At 42.0% G+C, this 23,433-nt stretch overlaps 1 protein-coding gene across 2 annotated transcripts in view; it reads right to left on the bottom strand.

The window, feature by feature from the left end:
* Positions 1–8,318: 8,318 nt before the first annotated feature.
* Positions 8,319–23,433, bottom strand: part of PPME1 (protein phosphatase methylesterase 1) — an 88,087-nt gene continuing 72,972 nt past the window's right edge. For both annotated transcript variants that reach the window (XM_003992731.6, XM_006936942.4), the window contains 5 exons: positions 16,374–16,503; positions 15,440–15,484; positions 11,532–11,596; positions 10,855–10,922; positions 8,319–9,544 (listed from right to left, as the gene is read on the bottom strand). In XM_003992731.6, the coding sequence (XP_003992780.1) occupies positions 9,526–9,544; positions 10,855–10,922; positions 11,532–11,596; positions 15,440–15,484; positions 16,374–16,503 (327 nt within the window). In that variant the 3' untranslated portion in view covers positions 8,319–9,525. The remainder of the gene's footprint in view (positions 9,545–10,854; positions 10,923–11,531; positions 11,597–15,439; positions 15,485–16,373; positions 16,504–23,433) is intronic.

Raw genomic sequence — 23,433 nt, forward strand, 5'->3', positions numbered from 1 at the left:
GAATATTCTTACATGATAACATTGAGTAAAAAAATATACATGTATATATGTGTGTGTGTGTGTGTGTGTGTATAATTGTGCTATAACCTCAACTTGGCTCACCTCCCACCAATCCCCTCTCATTACATTCCAGACACGTGAAATTCTTTCCATTCCTAAAACCACTATGCTCATTGCCATCAGTATCATCCCCACCTTTCAGGTCTTTGCATTGGCTGCTCCCTCAAATCTCCCCATGGCCAAGTTCTTGTTGTCCCACTCTGGGCTCAGTGTCACTTCAGAGAGGGCTTCCCTGACCGCCTGACCCTCCAGTCATTTTCTTTCATGTTAATGGATTTTATTTTCTTCATGTTTCTCAAATTGCAATTACTCTAGTCATTTAACTGTGGTCAGTTTCCTTCCCTGCAGGCTGTGTGCGTTAGGACTCCACCCTACTTTGTACACACCTCTATAATAGCCCCCATCGCCCTGAATTTCAATATTTGTTTATTTGCTTTGCTACCTGCACTGGACTCTGTACTCCTTCTTCCTCCTGGTATCCCCAGAAAGTCTGGTTCAAATAAGTAGGCGTTCAGCAAATATTTTTGGATAAGTGAATAAAAAGGCATCTTTTGAGCTGTGCTTTGGAAGACTGGTAGAATTTTTAAGGTAGAGTCTAATGAGGAGAACCATTTCCCACCAGAAGGGCTAGCATGAGCTAAGGCTGTATTGATAAGTAATTGTAATGTCTGAGCAGTTGTGCAGAGAACATTCCAGGCAACTTGGCTCAGGTTCTTTAACAGGGGCGGGAGTGTGTATCTGGCTCACAAAGTAGGCACACGGTTAAGGGATTGGGTGGTTGGATGCTGTGTTGTCTCTGCCCCCTCCCTGCACTATGCACTTCAGGATTTCGGCTTGCCAGAGCTCTGTGGCCCCGAAGGAAAGAGTTCTGATGTGCTGATAGCCAGCTTCCCCCAGGGCCTCGATGAGCACCTGGTCACATCTTTAGTATTTCTGCCGAGTGTGCCAAGATTCTGGAAATCCTCTTACTGAATTACTAAATCTTGTCATGTAGGGGAAGGAATTTTAGCTCTACCGTTCTGTATTCTTAGCTGAGATCTCTGTAATAAAAGATTAACAAGAGAAAAACAGAAGTTTGTGAACATGTATACCTCATGTATACATGAGAAACACTGAAGGAAAAATGAGTAACTCCGCGAGGTGGCTTAGAATTCAGGATTAAATAGCATCCTAAAAGGGAAAGGGGAGGGGGAGGTGTAGGCCTCTTAGAGGAGATTTTTAGGAAAGATGAATGGGCCCTTAGACTAGATGAGGTATGACAGTTTGTGACCAAGTCTGTCTGGGTGCCATGTCTACTTCTAGTCTCCTCTCCTGCGGTAAGAGTCAATCCTTCCCAGTAGCAGAAACTCCCAGAGGGGATTTTTGACAATTGATTTCCTTTTGAAGGATCTGTCTTTAGGCAGTTAAGGGAGTTCAGAGAAAGCTACTCCCTGCATTTACTGTTTTTCAAGTGCCTACAGCTCAACATCATTAAGATGCCAGAGTAGCATATTTGGGGGTGGCATGGTCTGCTAGCCTCAGTCACATACTGAGGCTCCAGAGGACCGGACTTGAAACAGAAAGCTACTGTCTGTGAGCAACACGGCTCGCCTTTCTTTACAGCTGCAGGGATCAGAGCTGGGCCTTCTCAGAATTGCAGGGTTGGTCTCAGCTAATAACAGCAATGGTGAACTTGGATGAGTTTACTGTAAGATGGGCACTGTTCTAAGGCCTTATATGTATCAATGATTTAAATGTTCATCCCAACCCTCGCTACAGTGTTATGGCTGTTTTACAGATAGGGAGGCAAAGGTGGGGTTAAGTAACTTACCCAAGTGCCACAGTCTAGCTCCAAATCCTGTGCTTTGAACCACTACTTTTGCAATTTCTGATATGTGACAATTATCACACATCCTGATCAGGTGACTGAGGCCCAAGAACTGTCTGGCAGATGAAACAAATGCTTACTGAGCATTCCCCAGGGGCAGGCACTAGGCCCAGGCATGCTATGGGGGTGCTGAGAGGTACAGGACACAGTCCCTGGGAGCTAATGGCCAGTAGGGGGATAACACAAATGCATCCAGGGTTAAATGTAAGTTAAGCACAATGTGAAAAGGTTGCACACAATAAGACATGAATTATTGAATGCCACAGTCCAGAACTGAAGGGATCACTGTGGCTTGGGGTGGTTGGGATAGCCTCATTTATTTATCCAAATCACATGGCCAAGGTGCTGCCTCAGTGCCAGGCCCTTGCAGGCACCAGGAATGTAGAGGGAAATTAGAATGCTGACCCTGTCCAGACCTTCAGATCATCACAAGACAGTGTAGCCACAGGTGGAAACAGGAACACGGCACTGAGAAGCTCCCCCTGGGGGCTTCATGGGAAGGAGAGGCTGACGAAGTCTTGAAAATGCTGAGGGTCTGGAGAGGCGTGGAAGGAGGGGCAGGGCTGTGCAAACAGGGGGGATGCCTGTCTCTAACCTATGAATAGTACCACCTTACTTTTGGCCAGTATGTTAGTTTTTCAAAACACTTTTAGCACTTTTCTTGAACCTCACCTACCCAGGGAGGAAAGAGCAGGCATTATGGAAAGCAAGGTCTGGAATGGTTAGTGGCCTGCCTGGGGTCATATAACAGGGCTTGGTCTGAGGCCTGGTCCTTTGTCTCCTTCACCAGTGCTTTCCACTCAGTGGTTATCAAAGCTGTGTTCTTTCATCATACCACGACTGGAGAGTGGAAAGGCCTTATTCTTTTATATTTGCAGCAGTCTCTATGCCCTCAGCAACTGACTAGTTTTGCTAGAAAGTGGTGTGTTTTGGGGGCCCAACAGTGCTTAGGGGGTAGGTAGCTAAACCTAGATAGGACTGACTGCTGCTTGGGGCATTGCTTGTTTATAATTTTGATTTCTTGCATCATTCTTCAGCCTTTCTTTTTCTTTTCTTTTTTCTTTTTTTTTTTAACATTTGTTAATGCTTTTATTTATTTTTGAGAGAGAGAGAAACAGAACGTGAGTGGGGGAGGGGCAGAGCAAGACAAGGAGACACAGAATCTGAAGAAGGCTCCAGGCTCTGAGCTGTCAGCACAGAGCCCAACATGGAGCTTGACCTTATCAACCATGAGATCATGACTGGAGCTGAAGTCTGACACTTAACTGACTGAGCCACCAGATGCCCCATTCAGCCTTTTTTCTAACAGCCTTGTCCAACTGAGCTCCTGGCATTGCACTGCGTATCACGCACAACCCTCACTCCTAGTGATATCTCTGTTGTCTGCATTACATGCTATTTGGCTGTGGTTGTTTTGCTACCTACCATTGGCAACAATATCTTTTGGAGCCAACAATTTTTAAGAGGAGTTTCTAACCCTTTCCCAGGCATTGAAAGGTCTATTCATTCTGCCTCTACTGCCTAATGGCTAAGAATCCTATCAGATGTAGTTTTTTTTTTTTTTTAATCTATTTATTTATTTGTTTAAGTATGTTCCATGGCCAATGTGGGGCTTGAACTCACCTCCTTGAGATCAAGAGTCATATGCTCTACCGACTGAGCCAGCCAGGCACCCCAGATGTAGGTATTTATTGAATACACAAATGAACCACCTCAATTCCACAGAGCTACAGTGAACACTTACTGTGTGAACAGTTCCACGCTAGGTGCTCCAAGAGAATCCAAGAAAATGAGGAGGCCTGCTCATTGCCCTTAAGGCAAAATGAGCACACACCCAAATATAAGAAAGCTAATTGGATATAATCAAGTGGAAAGCTGTGTGGTGCTACCCAGAGGATCATGGGAGGTGGGAGAAAGGGGAGAACGCTAGACTGGGCGGAGAGGGCTTCCACACTGGGGCCCCAGGAACACAGTGGACAGAACATGTGTCTATGAAGGGCAGGGACCAGCTACCACCTCACTTGTCCCTTTTACACACAAGAGGGCAGGGAGAGCTGTCTGGGAGAAGGAAGTAAATAATTCTGGGGGGCCCTTGTCCAGCAGTGCCAAGGGCAGTCAGCATAAACTGCCCTTTCATGGAACCATTCAAAGAGTCTGCTGTCTGGGGGACTTGGCTGCTCAAGCTGGTAGAGGGCAAAGGAGAGGGGGTAGGGTGGGGAGGAGGGACATTTGTAGGCAGACTGTTGTACACTTAGCAAAACTATGAAATGAGCTAAAAGCTAGGAGAAGACAAACATTTGTGCCAGCTATTTTATCTCCCTGGTCTTAAAACAATTATCCCTTTTGGCAAAGGAGGAAAAGGAGGCTCAGAAACAAAACAAAACAAAACAAAACAAAACAAAACAAAACAACACAACACAACACACTGACTTCCCCAAATTCACATAGCCAGAAGCAGAGCTGGGATCTGGAGCATGGAGTTTCTCCCCACCAGCTGCTTCTAACTAACCTCTTTCTTTCTGGACTTTTCTTTCTTCTTCACCTTGGGATCACCACAATTTTCTCCCCCTTAGGAAGGAGAGTCTGCTCCACCCCTTTTACATTTTTCCTTGGTCACATGATCCTTCCCATTCAGCGCTTGATAGGCCTGTTTCCCCCTAAGGTCTGAGTAACCGAGGGACCCTAGGTGACGGCCAGGGGCACATTTGCATATGAAATGGGTACCTCCAGGGGAAATCAAAGATCATTTCAAAGGAAGGAAGTGCTCAGGAGTGTCTTTGGCTAAGGGTTTGAGAGTAAGGCTCAGATGCATCCCTGTAGATAACTACTCTCTCCATCTTCTTTAAAGTTTGCCACATTTTCAGATGGAGCAAAACTGAAGTACTGACCATTATACCTCCTGTTCATCTGCTTATTACCTCATGGGGCAGGAGGGCAGCAGTCATTTTCCGCACGTGTAAGAGGCCAGCCACTCGCTAGTCTCTGCTTCCAAGGTTTCGCCTGGCTACAGGCTGGGGTTTTCTAGCAAACTCCTGGGAGAGGAAACCAGCTCTAGGAATAAGGGAGCCTCTTGAGTTTACATAACTTTCTGAGCCCTGGACCCAGATTGAGAACGTGTTGACTCTGGCCGCTAGTGGGACAGCCAGCTGTAGCGGAAGAGTTGGCTCAAAAACTCTGTTCCTGTAGGGGAGAGTGTGACTGCCTTTGCTTTACTCCAGTTTTAGGCTCTCTTCTTGCTTCTCCCTTATTAAAGTCCTGACCTTTTAACTCCCTACCCCCATTTCTGATGACAGACCCCTGACTCCAACTGAAGGGTCCTTGACATCTCACCGTCCAAATCGGTTTGTGTATTGTTCATTCCACCTCCAAAATAATGAGCCTTCTCGGGGCGGCTGGGTGGCCCAGTCGGTAAAGCATCCGACTTCAGCTCAGGTCATGATCTCGCAGTCCTGGTCGTGCGTTGGAGCCCGGCGGCGGCATCAGGCTCTGTGCTGACAGCTCGGAGCCTGGAGCTCACTTCAGATTCTGTCTCCCTCTCTCTCTGCCCCTCCCCCACCCATGCTCTGTCTCTCTCACAAAAATAAACAAAAAAAAAAAAAAAAAAAAAAAGATGAGGCTTTTCTCATCCCTGCAGCCACTGTCCTAGTTAAGCATACCTGTGCCTTTTACCTGTTACAACTGCCTCTTACTGTCTCTTTCCCTGGAGTCTGTAAATCAACATATTAGAGTTCCTTAACTTCTGAGGACTCCCCATTCTCACCACTCAAGGCCTTTATGTCCTGCCTCCTGCTGACTCCCCTGTCAGCCTGTACTCTAGCCATACTAATCACACTCTATCAGTTATCAGACTGACTTTCAAGTATGTTGGGCTTGCATATGCTGTCCCTTCTACCTGCCTTGTATTTTATTTCCTTTCCTTCTTCACCTCCACCTTGTGACGATGCTTCAAAGCTCAATTCAAATTCTTTCTCAACCTGTTTCCAAAGAGGTTTAGTTGTTCCCTTCCTCTTTATGCAATGTGGTCACTGTTTCTATAATAGTCTGTCTAGACTATGAGCCCATTTGAAGGGCTTCATTATCTGTCTCCAAAGTCCATTGGAAGCTTGGTACAGAACAGGTGCTCAGGTTTGCTTAATCAGCAAATAAATGCTCCTAACAGGTTTAGAAGAGGGTAACACCAAGAAGTCATTCACATCCAGCTCCCCTTATGCCTTTGTGTCCTCTCAATCTCAAGATTCTCCCCCTACCAATAGATCTATGGCTTCCCCAAAGTTTGCCTATATTCTTTTTTTGTTGTTGTTGTTGTTGTTGTTGTTCTCCTTAGACATTCTTTAGTGCATGTGTGTGACAGAATGGTCTTTGGTTTGGCCCAGACATGCTCCTTCACTCTGTAGCAAATCCTTCATTCAGAGGGTCTGGGTCTCCTCTATTCCTTTCCTGAGTTCATAGTGGTGATCTGCAGGCTTCACGAGGATGTTATGGCCAGCACATAGTAGGTGCTCATTAAAGATATGCTATGTGAACATGTGAATGGTTCCTTCCCTGCTGGGGTGCAATAGAACACTCAGTAGACAAAGATGCTGCTGCCTCCTAGCCATGGCTGTGGGCAAGTCACTTCACATCTCTGAGCTTCAGTTTCTTTACCTTTAAAGCGGGGATAATAATGCCTACACTTCACAAGGATATAAAGGAGATGCATGTGACTAGTACAGAACCTAACACAAAGTTCAACATATTCATTCTCAGTCTCCATCCGTCAAGCCTGAAGAAGTCTCAAGTTCCTGGTCATCATCCTCCTGCTATCTTAGTCTGGTATCTAGACCAAAATGACCTCTGCCTAGGGTCCCCTGTATTGTCCAGGAGGCAGTGTGGAGAGGAAACAACCTAGGTTTGAATTCTGACACCAGCACTTCTGAGCTGTATGAATTTGGACCTGTCTGCCTACTTGTGAAAGGAACATAATGTCACTTACCTCATAGGGCTGCTGTGAGGATTAAATGAAATGAGTGTAAAGTGAATTAGATGACACCCCAAATCTGATGACTGTTATGACTTGCCTGGTGAACAGAAGTGCTGATGTGTGTTCCTGAAAACCATGCCTGTGATTGTGCTGCCCTCCTGTGGACAGAGGGCACACAGCCCAGCAAAGGGACCACCCATCCTCACACACACCCGACCAAGGGCTTGGTGGGAGAAATCCCATCACACACAAGGCACTTTTCTTCTTTGCTAGGGAGCTCATGCTTTGTTCTGAAATATTTAGGGAACATCTAAACCAGAACTTCTTAGAATTAATGTGGTTGTTAGAGTGCAGAGCAGTTGACTCAATAGGTCTGGGGTAGAGACAAAATCTTTAATAAGCTTCCAGATGATACTGATGCTACTGGTCCCCAGACCACCTGAGTAAAGGTCTTAAGTACAATATAGCAGTGACATGACAGGAACTATTTACTAAATGCTTAACTTACCCTGTGCCAGTTACTGAGAGAGCCAGGTAACCTATATTAAGTTACACAGTCTTAAAGACTGTAAGGTAGGTACTGCTGATCATTTTTCAGAGGAAACTGCAGCACAAAGAAAGTACGTGGCTATCTCACACAGCCTGTAAGGGGAGGGCCTTGGGTTCTAATTTAGACAGTCTGGCTCTAAAGCCTAATAGAAAGAAGACTCCCGAGAGTGTGTAGAGGATAACCAAGGGAGAGACTATGGTAAGAAACCAGCAAGGGTACTGAGTGAGCTAGCTGACAGATGAGGCCTAAGCTATGGCAGGGGCTGTGGGATGGAAAACAGGAGACAGAAAAGAGCATGGGTATGGGTTTGGTGGTAAGCCAGATATGGGTATAAGAGGGAGTCATCTAGAGAGCTCTGTGTGTCTGGTTTGGACAATGGAGAGATGGTGGTACCTACCACTTACAGAGCAAGGGAACATGGAAGGAAGAACAAGTTTTAGGGGGAAGGTGAGTTTGGTTTCAGGAATGGTTAATATGAGTGGCTTTTTGGTCATCTGGGAGAGATAGAAGGAGGAAGACAGATCTAAGTATCTAGAGCTCAGGAGACGATCTGGGTTGTGGACAAAGTTCTGGTATTGGCTGATGTGAAGCCATGAGTGCCTGAACTCACGTGAACAGTGCACAAACTGTCCTGTTCTGGGCCAAAGCTGACCATGCAAATAACTGGAAGAATGGGACTGGAATGTGGGTCTCCCTGGCTGCAGTAGAGGCTGGCTCTGCCCATTCCACTGGGATTCTGGATGTGGGGAGGAGGCAGAGCATATGATGCTGATGGGCTTCAGGAAAGGGGTTTCTAGAGCCCTATGGTGACTAAATCCAACAAACTGTCCCCTGCCCCCAGATCAACAGAAATAAGGACAACCCCATGGAGAAAGACAAGATCAATAAACATTGGGAGATATTTATTTTCTTTAAACAAGGTCATAAATAACAAAGAAACAAAGTAGGTCCCAGACTCTGGACCGTGCAGCAGGACAGGGATAGGAAGTTGTTGGGTGGAAAGGTGGAGGGGATTACGCATCACCTAAGACAGTCACAGAAAAGATGGGCTGCAGGAGACTGCCCCTTCCTGCCCTTGGAAATGGCGTGCCTGGGCAGTAGGGGGAGGCCGCAGTGCTGTGATGAGGCAGCCGGAAGAGGGCAAAGATTGAGGATGCTGGGCTGTACTGTTTCTATGAAGAGTGACATGGAAACCACAAATGGTGAAGATAAGCCGTGGGTCTAGAAGAGGCAAGCGGGCACTCTGCACACCTCCAGGGACCAATTATGAAAATGGTTAAATTTGATTCTTAAAAACAACTCCACAGGCTTTGGCCTATGGCTTTGTGCATGGGCTGTATTTAACCTGGGTTGTTCTGTGGCAGGTGAGGGCTCAAGAGGCCCCTGGAGCAGCCTGGCCTCAGCCCAGGGCAGGTGCCCAGACATGTGGGAGAGGGACAGTGGGCTCTCCCCAGATGGGAGGCCATGTGCTTGGACTGGCTGGACCTGATTTTCAGGCTGGTTTCTTGTGATGCTATCCAACACCCCTCCCCATTCCTAAGGATGGGATCCTGGCCTCTCTGGGTCTTCCAAGCCTGGAAGAGTAAGACTGGGATAAAAAGGTACCTGACTGGTATTTTATTTGAAAGGAAATATAAGGACCACCCTGTGCATGGTCCATCCCATGAGGTAGGGCAGGACCATACCAAGAACAATCTTAAGGAATGGAGGTCCCTGAGCCTGGGGAGACATTTGGACCCAGGTGCATTGCCTAATACCAGGAATAGGGGCCCAGGGTGGCAGTTCTGATGGAGGCTTCACCCTAGGCAAGGTAAGAAGAACAGGCAGGGGCTACCCCTGAACAGGGAAGGGGTGGGAGCTGGGGAGCCTTGGACTAAGTTGGTCGAGGTTGGTCAAAGGCCCTGGAAAACAATGCTTTTGGCAGGAATACACAAAAGGGTTTGTACATCTGGGGATGCCCGTCTATAGGGAGCCGGTGTCACATGGTCGGGCGGGATGGTGAGGAGGAGACAGCGGCATCACAGTGGCCTCTGGTGCGATGTATTTACAACAGAGCTCAGTGTTGGGGGAGGGACGGATAGCAGGTTACTAACAGCCAGGAAACACACTGTGAAGAATGGAAAGAGAAGGAAAACAAATGTGACCATTACTAGTTTTCTCCTGCTCACACTGTCTCCTCCAGAAAGCCCAGGCCTTCATGATCACAAGGCCCCTGCAGATTGTCCGACCTCCCCACAGCCCCATCTAGGTCTAGACACAGGGTCTGTGAAGTGGTGATATGACCAAAGCTCCAAATGGTCCAGGGGCCCCAGACACTATTATTATCAAGAAAAACTAAGTCTTTACTTTTGATTCCTGGTATCCATCAATAGTTAGTTGCTTGAGGGGTGGTTTTGCATAAAGGAGTCACTTGTACCAGGCTCCTGTCATCATTTCCAATGCCGACCCTGCCCTGTGATCCTCACTTCCCAGGCCCTGGCATTTAGAGTTTTCTAATGCAGAAGCGATTTCTTTTCTTCAACATTTCTTCTTCAAATTCCTAAAGGTAGGGAACCAGTTCCCCTGGACCCTCACCAAAATTAGGACTTTCCAACTGGCAGGTATGACTCATTGGGTTTGTGGGCTGAGAATCAGGGACATTCTGTAGCACAGATCAGGAGTTCCCTAAGGTGGGGGCCCAGTCTGTGTGGTTTGGGTAATCATGCCTCTCTTCCTCCTCCTCCTTGACAGAGTCTAACTATGTCTCCCTAATCAAATGAAGAGCTTCCTAGGGTGAGAGGCACCCTTTTCCCTTTAAACCAGTGGTTCTCAACTGTTAGTGATTTTGTCTTCCTTGAGACATTTGGTAAAACCTAAAGACATTTTTCCTTGCCATAACTTTGAGTGTGTATGTTGGAGTGCTACTGGCTTCTAGTGCGTTAGAGGCTAGTGATGCTGTCAAACATCCTACAATGCACAAGACAGGCCCCCAAATGTCAATAGTACTGAGGTTGAAAACCCAGCTCTGGATCTCTATACAGCTTCCATGGCCTTCCCAGCCTTCCTCAGCAGCAGGGCAGGCGATGGCACACAGAACTTACCTAAGAGCTTGGAAAAAGACGGATTCCCACCCCAGCCTCCTCAGACAAGGGGCACCTCAAGAAGTGGGGGGATTTCTTTAAGAAGTCAGGTGGAGTAGGGACTAGGCATAATTTAATCTCATCTCTGCAACAACCCACTGGACCAAAGCACACAGAAACAATCAACCATGGCTTAACAAAAACACACATACTTGGTTCCATGTTGAGGAGGAAGAAGAAAGGCATGGTAACCCAAACTGGGCAGGGGTAAGGTAGAGATATTTACAACATTACAAATATCTTTTTGCTGTGGTTGGCCAGCACTGCTGGGCTCTTTAAACCTGTGTTACTTCCTTACCACTGGAATCCACCGATGGGCTCTGCAAACCTGTGCCGGATCAGGAAAGTGGCAACAGCTTCAGCTACCTGGAAAAGGGAGAGATATTCCAGGCTATGTGACATTAACAGTGGGGATCACCTTTAGAGGTCCTGTAGGTTAGGCTCTATAGTGGACTCATGGGACCTGCTGGATTTGAAATCTAAAGGATCTGAGTCCTGGCAGGGCCAGGGAGACTCTTCCCCACCGTCCTTGCCAGGGATAGCTCCAGAGAAGTCAAGGGGAATGATGTGAAGGGTTATTTATCCCTGAGAATTACAAAGCATCTTATTCCCATAGGAGGAGTACATATTAACTACTAACTATGCCTATAGTTTAGGAGGCAGTTTCTACCCCAATTTTCCCTTTTTACACCTGGCTTTTGGGAAAAAGAGAGAAGCAGAGCTCAAGATCTTAACCAGAGTGACCTGGGATGAAACGGCAAGGTGTCAGTGGCTCCTCAGCACATACACAGAAAGCTAAGACCATAAGCAGCTGCCAGGGAGAGGTTTGGGGAGATGGTGCAAGTTGTATCTGCATAGGCCCCACAAAAGCTGCTGAGGGCAACACAGGCTAACTCAAGGGTTTGCGCTATTTTCTGTGAGAGCCACGGTTACTCTCACAGCTGTCCTTCGACAGTCACAGAGCATCAGACTCACCTTGTCGGGGGCATCCTCATGGACTGCGTGGCCACACTGGGGTAGGACCTGCATCTGGAACTTTCCTGGAGAGGAAACAAATCCAGGTGATCTCAGGGACTAAAATGATCCCTTCCTGGGGTGCCTGGGTGGCTCAGTCAGTTAAGCATCTGACTCTTGGTTTTGGCTCAGGTCATGATCTCACAGTTCGTGAATATGAGCCCACATCAGGCTTTGCACTGACAGTGTGAAGCCTGCTTGGGATTCTCTCTTTCCCTCTTCTCTCTCCCCTCCCACACTTTGTTTTTCAAAAAAACAAAAAAACAAAAAAAAAAAAACATAAATAAAATGGCCCTTTCCTTACCAGCTCTGCAGTCTCACAGGCTACACTAGGAGTTCAGAACCTCCCTAACTACTACCCTCCCCAACAGTCTAGACCCAATCACCAAGGTTTGAGGAGAATGTAACCTTAGGCAAATGATTTTCCCTTCATTTTTTCCTTTGGCATGCATTTACTTTGGGCCAGACACACAGGAAGAAACAGTTCCTGTTTTCAGGGGATTTATAGTCTTGTAAGGGAACACAAAAAACAAAATTTTAATGTAGCATGTGGTTCCTATGATAAAAGAGTACACGGAACTGGAAAAACATAGGAAAGGAGGCTTCACAATCAAATAAGGATATAGGAAGGCTTCCCACACAGAGCGGGGGGAGGGGGGGGGGAAGCCTATACAAAGGAAAGGAGGATGAAATGGCATTTGCTCCCGGAAATAAAAAGGTTGACATGGAGCTCATGAGAGTTAACAATGAGACTGGAGAGGAGAGCAAGGACCATACCACTAAAGGTTTTGTAAGCTATGTTAAGGATTTTGAAATTTATTATAACAAGAATAAGTTTCCATTTGAGTGCTTAACTATATGCCAGACTATACTAACCACTTTCTCACACTTGTAGAACATTGTAAGCTCACCATTAATGTGATAGCTATTAAGAGTGAACCAAGATAACTGATAAAGCAAGATCCCAAAGCAGACCAAAGGATATGGGACCTAAGTAGACAGAACAGACTCTCAGAGCCTAAGTGGCTCTATTACAAAATAAGGCAATATGCTCTGAAGTCCTCTGGTCATCACATTCTAGGATTCTTACTCCAATTACACAGTGCTTTAAAATTTTTTCAAAATACTCTTCTATCCATTTTTTTAGTTGATTCTCAATCTACCCTATAAAACCGAACAGGACAAACACTGAAATTCTTTTCTGAGATAATGAAACTAATACCATGGTTAGTCATTTGTCCAAGTCTGCTTATTTAATCAATAGAGGAACTAAGACCATTCCATTCAGTAAGGCCCAACTTATGCCCATGCTCTTGCTGTAGTCTGCCCCTGGGTGCTCCAGCCTAGTCCAGCCTAATCTCCTCCCTCTTGTATCTCCTAAGGTACTACTACTAACACATATGGATCCAAACAGAGCAGCTTGTGCCCCTCTTGTTTTGTAAGCTTATATTTTATATGCCACTGGTGGCTTGCCTTCCCAAGAGTATTCCATTTCTGTAAAATAGAGCCTAATATCATTATTTGCTCTATATTCCTAATAGAGCCCAACACAGGGCAAGACATTGAGTAAGTGTTTAGTAAGTCTTAATGAGTAACTGAGCGAATGACCTGATAACACAACTCCAATCACCCTGGGCTTGATGTCTAGGATGCATTTTTTTTGTTCCTACATACTAACAACATTGTACCTGGTAAATAAAATAACGATCATGGGTAATCCTCACAATTATTCTATGAAGTGGGCATATTTCCAAACGCTTCCCTCTAATTTTACAGATGAAGAACCTTATGTTTAGACAGCATAAAGTATTTACCCAAGTAGTATCATGAATGAATGCTAGGTTTCTAGGAATCTATAACTAACTTAGCAGGTTTAAACACAATCTGGGAAGGCTGTGGTTTAGATCTATGCCAACTTGGCCATTTCTCTTTGTTTTATGGGATGTCCCTCACTTCAGCCATTTACTTTCTATACTCATGGGATGCTTTGAAAGAGAAAGTAGTCTTGGCATAATCCTTACTTACTGGGGAAATAGCAGGAAATCATGAGTACTTCCTGAATATAATGAAGCCATCATTTGTCAGACTTACTTCACACACATTTTCTCAGTTAAATACCAAACAAATGTATTAAGATATAGCATTATTTCCATTTTACAGATGAAGAAACTTGGGATTAAAGAAGTTAGCAATTCATTCAACCACAACACTAGTAACAGTGACTCACCACCCAGGACTGTCTGATTTCAAGGCTGGTGATCAATAATGGTTTCTTTCAAATGCTATTCAGTCCAGATCAACTGCTTTCAGATAGTCTCAGGGGCCATATCTGATTCTTCTGTCTGTCTAGCATTACACATAGGTCTTAGATAGAAAGACTGCTTAGGAAAGATTTGCTTGAATTGAATTTAAGGAAAGATGTCTAAGCTCAAAATTACCAACATCAGTGCCATAAAACTCACACAATCCCAGCCCATGGTCTTGCTCCAGGCTTTAGGCTACTTCAAGTAGAGGAAGGGTAGGGGAGAAGTGCCTGGGTCCAGGATGTAATAATCATTCAGGAGCCTTTGAACAACTATTGTGAGGGAATATAGTCCCTTTTACTGTGGAGAGCTTGAGGACAGCTAAAAGAACAATTTGAGCCCATGAACATCCAAGTAGAGATGTCCAACAGGTTTGATATATGGGCCAGGTCTACAGCTCAGGAGAGAGGTATGAGTTGGACGTTTAGCTTTGGGAGTTATCAGGGTATAAACAGAAGCCATGAGATTGCCCAGAGAGAGTAAGCAGGAAAAAAAAGGTCAAGAACAGAATCTGGTTAAGACTGAAAATTTGGCCTTAGAGTTAGCACCTCTTCTTCCCATACCTGAAAAGATGTCAATGCCTATTGACTTCACCTTTACCAAACTTTTCATCTATACTAAAGCAAGAGCCTCCACGAAACTGGTCCCACAGCCTCCACTTCCATCGGGCCAACACACCTGGACCTGAACACAATATGTCACTTTTCTACTCATTATACCTCATGATCCTTGTGAAGCTGCCATCAACTTTCTCATTTTATAGACTGAGAAATTTTATACTCATTTTATAGGGTGGTAAAATGAGTAGGAAATAAGCAGTACTCAAAGTCAGTTCTCCCAACCTCATAGTCTGCTTTTACCACCTCACCAGGCTATCTTCTAAACACAATTTACATCTTTATGCATTCTATTATCCTGGATCTTTTCCTTTCCTATGAATTCCAACAATGATAAAAATACTGATCAGTAGGGGAGCCTGGGTGGCTCAGTCAGTTAAGCCTCTGACTTTGGCTCAGGTCATGATCTTGTGGTTCACAAGTTTGAGCCCTGAGTCGGGCTCTGTGCTGACAGCTCAGAGCCTGGAGCCTTCAGATTCCTTGTCTCCCTCTTTCTCTGCCTGTTCCCTGCTCACGCTCTGTTTCTATCAAAAATAAATTAAAACATTAAAAATTTTTTTTTTAATTTTTAAAAAAATTTTAAATTTAAAAAAATTTTTTTAAATTAAAAAAATACTGATAAGTATTCAGAATATCTCCTTTCACAATATTATATATTTATAGGGTACTTTATGGTTTATATTGCTCTCTGCAAAGACACATTCTCATTTTAATCCTTACAACTCTGAGATGTAAATGGTAATTAAGTCCCATTTTTAGATGGCAAAAAAAAAAAAAAAAAAAATGAAGCTCAGAAAAGGGAAATATTTGCCTATAATCAAATAGTGGGTCAGGAATGGATGTTGATGTCAAGTTTCAGGTAACTCAAAGCTCATTAACTTCCACATGACTATGTCCCTTTCTCTGCCCTTAGAGAAAGACCTGGAGACAAAATTTCTTGATGACTTACCTTGCATTTGGCCAATAGTCAGATCCTTATCCAATCTATCAACACCTAGAACAAAATAGGAGAATCCGGAAGTAGCTTACTAGAAAAGGCTGTGCGAAACAGGTTTTGCTATTCAAGTAGGAAAAACTGCTACAAAGTTGTAAACATGATGACATTGTCAACTCGTGTTAATGCCAATCCCAACTCCTTGAGGGTATAGGCTCACCACATGAAGCTTTCCAGAATGAGGTTCCCTTGCAATCTTTTTGCTCATTTAAACTGGTTTCTGAAAACAGGGTTTTACTTTAAAAATTTTCATTATACTCAGAATATCTTTATACCACTCTAGAAGGCCTTGGGCTTAACCAGGGATTGAAGGCAAGCCAGAATTAAGCTATCCCAGATGAATGCTTATGCTTAGTTAGGTTTAGGGATTTGGTACGGAGAGGAAAAAAGCACAAATGAGTGAGGATGGGACTTCACTTTGGAAGTCACTACCCATTTGATGAGTAGTTTTAACAAGGACATATTCAGATGATGATATACCTACGCTGCTATGGACTGAACTGTGTCCTCCTCCCCCCAATTTGTACGTTGAAGCCCTAATCCACAATGTGACCGCATTTAGAGATATGGAAATAATTAGGGTCAAAATGAAGAAGTAATTAAGGTTAAATGGGGTCATTTGGGTAGGACCTTCATATGACAGGATTAATATCCTTTTAAGAATAAACACCAGGGAGCTTACTCTCACTCTCTTCTGCCATATAAGGACATAGTGAGAAAGCAGTTGTCTGCAAGCCAGTAAGAAAGCTCCCACCAGAACTTGACTGTGCTGGTACCCTGATCTCAGACTTCTTCCAGAACTGTGAGAAAATAAGTTCACTGTTTAAGCACCCAATCTATAATATTTTGTTATGGCAGCCTGAGCTAATACATACACATACACACTTACCAGCCAAGAGCAGCAATTTAGGAATAGGACAACTAAGAAAGAGATTGGATAAGCCTCGGAACCAGCCATCCCAGTATTTTTCTGTTTTTGCCAGTTCAATTCTCCAAGTGTACGGATGGTCTTTCTTGGTCTGGAGGAATAAGAGCAAGTTCTGAGTCTCTGAGGGCAACCCCTGGAGGAACAGGATAATAACTAGGTCCCTGGGAAAAGGAAAGGGAAGGAAACTAGCACTTATTAAGGGCCTACTATGTCCCAGACATTTTCACATACACTTAATCAATTATAACAGTCTTGTGATATAGGTTATTGTTGTAATTCCCATGTTTAAATAACTAGAAGTTTACTTTTTACTTCTATTAATTTCAGTGAACTTAGGAAACTTTCTTAAAGTCACAAAGCTAGTAAATGGTAGAGCCAAGACTGAGCTTCTCTTATATCCATTTGGCGAAAAGAACATATCCATCAAAAGAATAATTACATGGGAATGCAAGCTGGTCAGACACTCTGAAAAACAGTATGGAGGTTCCTCAAAAAACTAAAAATAGAACTATCCTACAACCCAGCAATTGTACTACTAGGCATTTATCCATGGGATACAGGTGTGCTGTTTCTAAGGGACACATGCATCCCCATGTTTATAGCAGCACTATCAACAATAGACAAAGTATGGCAAGAGCCCAAATGTCCATCGATGGATGAATGGATAAAGAAGACATGGTATATATATATATACAATGGTGTATCACTCGGCAATCAAAAAGAATGAAATCCTGCCACTTGCAACTACGTGGATAGAACTGGAGGGTGTTATGCTAAGTGATATTAGTCAGTCAGAGAAAGACACAAATCATATGACTTCACACATATGAAGACTTTAAGAGACAAAAGAGATGAACATAAGGGAAGGGAAACAAAAATAATATAAAACAGGGAGGGGGACAAAACAGAAGAGACTCCTAAATATGGAGAACAAACTGAGGGTTGCTGGAGGGGTTGTGGGAGGGGGGATGGGCTAAATGGGTAAGGGGCATTAAGGAATCTACTCCTGAAATCACTGTTTCACTATATGCTAATTTGGATGTAAATTTTAAAAAATAAAAAATAAAATTAAATTTAAAAAAAGGATAATTACAAAAAGCACAGTGCAGTATGAAAAAAATGCTGATGATATACTATTAAGAGAAAGAAGCAGAGTATAACATGTCATCTAAGTGAGCATTACTACTGGAAAAATGTGGTACATAGAGAGAAGGAACTGGAAGGAAAAAGGGAAAATACGTTGATTTGTTAGAACATTTTTTCTTATATTTTGATTAATAATAATGATATAATGTCCCTGCCATAGTTATCTGAAAAAGGAAACCTGACTCAAATATTACAAAATATATCTGTTAATATAGGGGAAGGGAAGGAAAAATAAGATAAATACAGAGAGGGAGACTCTTAAATACAGAGAACAAACTGAGGATTGCTGGAAAGGAGGTGGGTGGGGAGATGGGTTAAATGGGTGATGAGCATTAAGGAAGGAACTTTTCAAGATGAGCAATGGGTGTCATAGGTAAGAGATGAATCACTGGGTTCTACTCCTAAAGCCAAGACTACACTGTATGTTAACTAGAATTTAAAAAAATCTGTATCTATATCTATATCTATATCTATATCTATATCTATATCTGTATCTTAAATCCTGATATATAGTAGACAGGCACAAAGTATGCACTCATCAAATACAAGCTGAACAAATAAATGATTCTCTATACTTTTCTGGATCACTGAAAATTTGACATATTATAATTGAAATAAACAATTGGGATACCACAGCAACCACAATATGAAAACCTAGAAGTGAACATGAGACAGCAACATACTGTGTTAGAGATCATTAGATGATTAAGATGTCCATACCACCCAAAACGATCTGCAGATTCAAAACAATCCCTATCAAAATCCCAATGACATTTTTACAAAAATAGAAAAATTCATCAAAAATTCATATGGAATCTCAAGGGACCCCAAATAGCCAAAACAATTTTGAAAAAGAACAAAATTGGAAGACTCATGCTCTCTAATTTCAAAACATATTACAAAGCTACAATAATCCAAATCTCATGGTATTGGTCTAAAGACAAAGAGACCAATGGAATACACTAGACAGCCCAGAAATAAACTCTCACATATATGGCTAAATGATCTTTAACAAGGGTCCAAGATGATTCAATGGAGAAAGGATAGTTTTTTCAAGTGGTGTTGGGAAAACTGAATATCCACATGCAAAATAATGAAGTTGGATAATACACAAATTTAACTCAAATGGATAAAGACCTAAATGTAAGACCTCAAACCATAAAACTTCTAGAAGAAAACATAGAGGAAAGCTTCATGTAGTTTTTCACGACATTGAATTTGACAATGATTTCTTGGTTATAACACAAAAATCAGAGGCAACAAAAGCAAAATTAGATAAATGGACTACATTAAACTTAAAAAACTTCGGCACATCAAAGAACACAATCAACAGAGTGAAAAGGTACAGAATGGGAGAAAATATTTACAAATCATATGTCTGATAAGGGGTTAATATTCAGAATATATAAGGAACTCCTACAACTCAATAGCAAAAAAAAAAAAAAAAATCAAACAACCTGAATAAAAAAATGAGCCAAGGACATGAACAGACATTTCTCCAAAGAAGATATACAAATGGCTAATAAGTACACAAAAAGATACTTAACATCACTAATCATCAGGGGAATGCAAATCAAAGCCACAATAACATATCACTTTGCACCTATTAGGATGGCTATTATCAAAAAAGACCAAATAACCAGTGTTGGCAAGGATGTGGAGAAACTGAAACACCTGGGGCACGGTTGGTGGGATTGCACAATGGTACAACCACTATGAAGAAAGCATGGAAGTTACTCAAAAATTAAAAATAAAACTACCATATTATCCAGCAATCTCACTTCTGGGTATATATCCAGAAGAAGTGAAAGCAGGGTCTTGAAGAGATATTTGCAGACCCATGTTCATAGCAACATTACTCACAACAGTCAAGAGGTGTAAACACTCCAAATGTTTATTGATGGATGAATGGATAAACAAAATGTACTATATACATATTATTTAGCTTAAAGAAGGAGATTTTGTCACATGCTACAACACAGAGGAAACGTGAAGACGTTTTGTTAACTAAAGCCAGTTACAAAAAGACAAATACTGATTCTACTTCTATGAGGAATCTAAAGTAGTGGAATTCATACAAACAGAAAGTAAAATGGTAGGTATGGGGGAAAAGGGAAATTGTTTAATGAGTATAGAGTTTCAGATATGCAAGATGAAAAAGTTCTGGAGATGTGTTTCACAACAGTGTGAACACTACCGAATTATACACTTAAAAATGATTGAGGTGGTGGGGCGCCTGGGTGGCTCAGTCAGTTGAGCATCCATCTCTTGATTTTGGCTCAGGTCATGATCCCAGAGTAGTGGGATCGAGCCCTGCATTAGGCTCTGTGCTGAGCATGGAGCCTGCTTAGGATTCATACTCTCTGTCTGTCTGTCTCTGTCTCTCCTGCCCTTCTCCCCTCTTGCACACTAAAAAAGATTAAAGTGGTAAATTTTATGTTATGTATTTTTTAAACCAAAATATAAAAAAGGAAAGAAAAAGATCATGGGGTGGGTAGTCAGGAAACTTGGGTCTTCCAGTTCTCACTAAAGTGCTGCATGGGCAACACTTCCCATTTATAAGCCATTTCTAATAGATTTCCACAGTCAGAGACAGCAAGACCCTCTTCAATGCACAATGTACTTCATGTGCAAATGACAAATTTAAGGTAAGGGAACTTCAAGGATAATAATACTATAAAAAGAAATTTTAAAAAAGGAGTTCATCTCAAGTCCTAAAAATGTAAAAATAAAAAATCTGGATAGAATTAAGAGTTGCTCCTGTATTTAGGCTTATGATAATAAATCTTTTCTCTGGAGAGGTGGATCATAAAGTTAGTTTAGTTTGATGCCTTCCTCTGACAAATGGTAATAAAACAGATTGATGTAAGAAACAAAATAGATGAACACATGGGGGGCAGAAAGAGAGGCAAACCAGAAAACAGACTCTTAACTACCAAGAACAAACTGAGGGTTGCTGGAGGGGAGGGCAGAGGGATGGGTTAAATGCATGATAGGTATGAAGGAAGGCACTTGGGATGAGCATGGGATGTTATATTATATGTAAGTGATGAATCACTAAATTCGACACCTGAAACTAATATTACACTGTATGTTAACTACTGGAATTTAAGTAAAAACTTGAAAGAAGAAAAAAAAAGAAAAAAAAACAACAAATCGATGTAATGAGATCTAATTGTTGGATAGGAGAAGCAGAAAGCTGGCTACCAATTTTCCTGGTATGTTCACCTGGGCAGGATGCGATTCTCCACACAAGGGCATCAACCACAGGCTTTGCATTATTTTTCAACACCTCACTTGAAAAGAACTTAAGAAGATAGGCTTTGGGTCAGTCAGACCTGACTTAATGCAAATCCCAGCTCCACCATCAACTAATTCATGGTGGGTCCCTTGGGAAAGTTACCTAACTTCTCCAAGCCTGTTTTCTTAGTTATTAAGTGGGCAACACAAAATCTCAAAGGATTGTTGTAAAGATGAACTAAAAATACTCATGTATGTAAAACAAGAGGAACATGGTCTGGCATACAACAAGTAATTAAAACACCAAAATCTTAAGAATATGGGATTTCAATAATCTTGAAAAAGAAGAACAAAGTTGGAAGACTTACACTTCCTGATTTCAAAACTTACTATGAAGCTACAATAATGAAGACTGTGCACTTGCTTATAAGGATAGACATATATATATATATATATATATATATATATATATATATATATATATATATATATATATATATATAATGGAACAGAACTGAGAGTCCAGAGACAAAGCCTGGCATTCATGATCATTTGATTTCCAACAAGGGATGCAAGACAAGTAAATGGGAAAGAGAGGTCTTACCAACAAACGATCCCGAGACAGCTGGACATCCACAAGCAAAAGAATGAAGTTACACCCCCAACATCATACTATACACAAAAATTAACTCAAAATGGATCATAGACCTAAATATAAGTGCTAAAACTAGAAAACTCTTAGAAGAAAACATACACATAAACCTTTGTGACCCTGGGCTAGGCAAAACCTTCTTAGATATGGTGCAACAAAACAGGAACTAGTTCTTCAAAATCAAACTTTTGCACTTCCAAGAACATCATCAAGAACATGAAAAGACAATCTGTGTAACAGGAGAAAATATCTGCAAATCAGGGACTTGTATCTAGAATATATAAAGAACTCCTACTATTCAATAATACAAAGATAAAATACCCTACTGAAAAAATGGGCAAAGGATCTGATTATACATTTCTCCAGAGAGAAAATGGATAGTAAGCCCATGAAAAGATGCTCTACATCAATAGTCATCAGGAAAATGTAAATCAAAACCACAAGAAGATACCTCTTCATACCCATTAGGATGGCTATAATCAAAAAGAGAGACAATATTACAAGTGCTGACAAGGATGTAGAAAACTCATACACTAGTGGTGGCAATATAAAGTGCTGCAGGCATTTTGGAAGATAGTCTGGCTATTCCTCAAATGATTAAACACAAAGTTAGCATCCAGCAATTTCACTTGTAGGTGCATACCCGAGAAAAATAAAAACCTATGTCCACACCAAAACTTGTACACCATTGTTCATACCAGCATTATTCATAACAGACAAAAAAGTGAAAATGATCCAAATGTCCATCAACTGATGAATGGATAAAAACTGTGGTCTATTCATACAAAGTGTTATTATTCAGCTATAAACAGGAATGAAGTTCTAATATATGCTACAACATGGATAAACCTTGAAAACATTATGCTAAGGTAAAATAAGCCAGTCACAAAAGAGTATATATTAATGATTCCATTTATATTAAATGTCCAGATTAGGCAAATCTAAAGAGACACAAAGTAGATTAGTGGATGCCTAGGGCTGGGAAGGTTGAGGAGAAATGGGAAGCAACTGCAAACAGGTATGACATTTCTTTTACAAGTGATGAAAAGTGTTCTAAAATTAGATTGGGATGGTTGCACAATTCTGAGACTCTACTAAAAACCACTGAATTGTATACTTTGGGTGAGTTACCTCTCAATAAAACAATTTTAAAAAAGAGAGATTTACACGTAAAGGAATACCTCTTGAACAACTGAAGTTTATTGCTTTAAGGACCAAAAATTAAAGTTTCCCTTTTCTTTTCCGTATTTTAATCATTTTGTATTAGACATCATCCTCCACCACCAATGTATACCTTGTATTCTTTCACACACCAAAATGGATGCAACAGAACTCTTATGTATGTCTCAGGATCATTTCAAACACCACTTTTTATATTATGTTGTAACATAGATGCTCCTAAGAGGGGCTCTAAATGGCCCCTGGCTACCATACTTTAGAAGTTGTGACTGTTGCCAACTAATCTTTGACAAAGCAGGAAAGAATATCCAATGGAAAAAAGACAGTCTCTTTAACAAATGGTGTTGGGAGAGCTGGACAGCAACATGCAGAAGAATGAAACTAGACCACTTTCTTACACCATTCACAAAAATAAACTCAAAATGGATAAAGGACCTGAATGTGAGACAGGAAACCATCAAAACCCTAGAGGAGAAAGCAGGAAAAAACCTCTCTGACCTCAGCCACAGCAATTTCTTACTTGACACATCCCCAAAGGCAAGGGAATTAAAAGCAAAAATAAACTACTGGGACCTCATGAAGATAAAAAGCTTCTTCAGCACTGCAAAGGAAACAATCAGCAAAACTAAAAGGCAACCAACAGAATGGGAAAAGTTATTTGCAAATGACGTATCTGGTAAAAGGCTAGTATCCAAAACCTATAAAGAACTCACCAAACTCCACACCAGAAAAACAAATAACCCAGTGAAGAAATGGGCAGAAAACATGAATAGACACTTCTCTAAAGAAGACATCCAGATGGCC

Source organism: Felis catus, chromosome D1 (genome assembly GCF_018350175.1).
Source record: "Felis catus isolate Fca126 chromosome D1, F.catus_Fca126_mat1.0, whole genome shotgun sequence".
NCBI classification, from domain to species: domain Eukaryota; kingdom Metazoa; phylum Chordata; class Mammalia; order Carnivora; family Felidae; genus Felis; species Felis catus.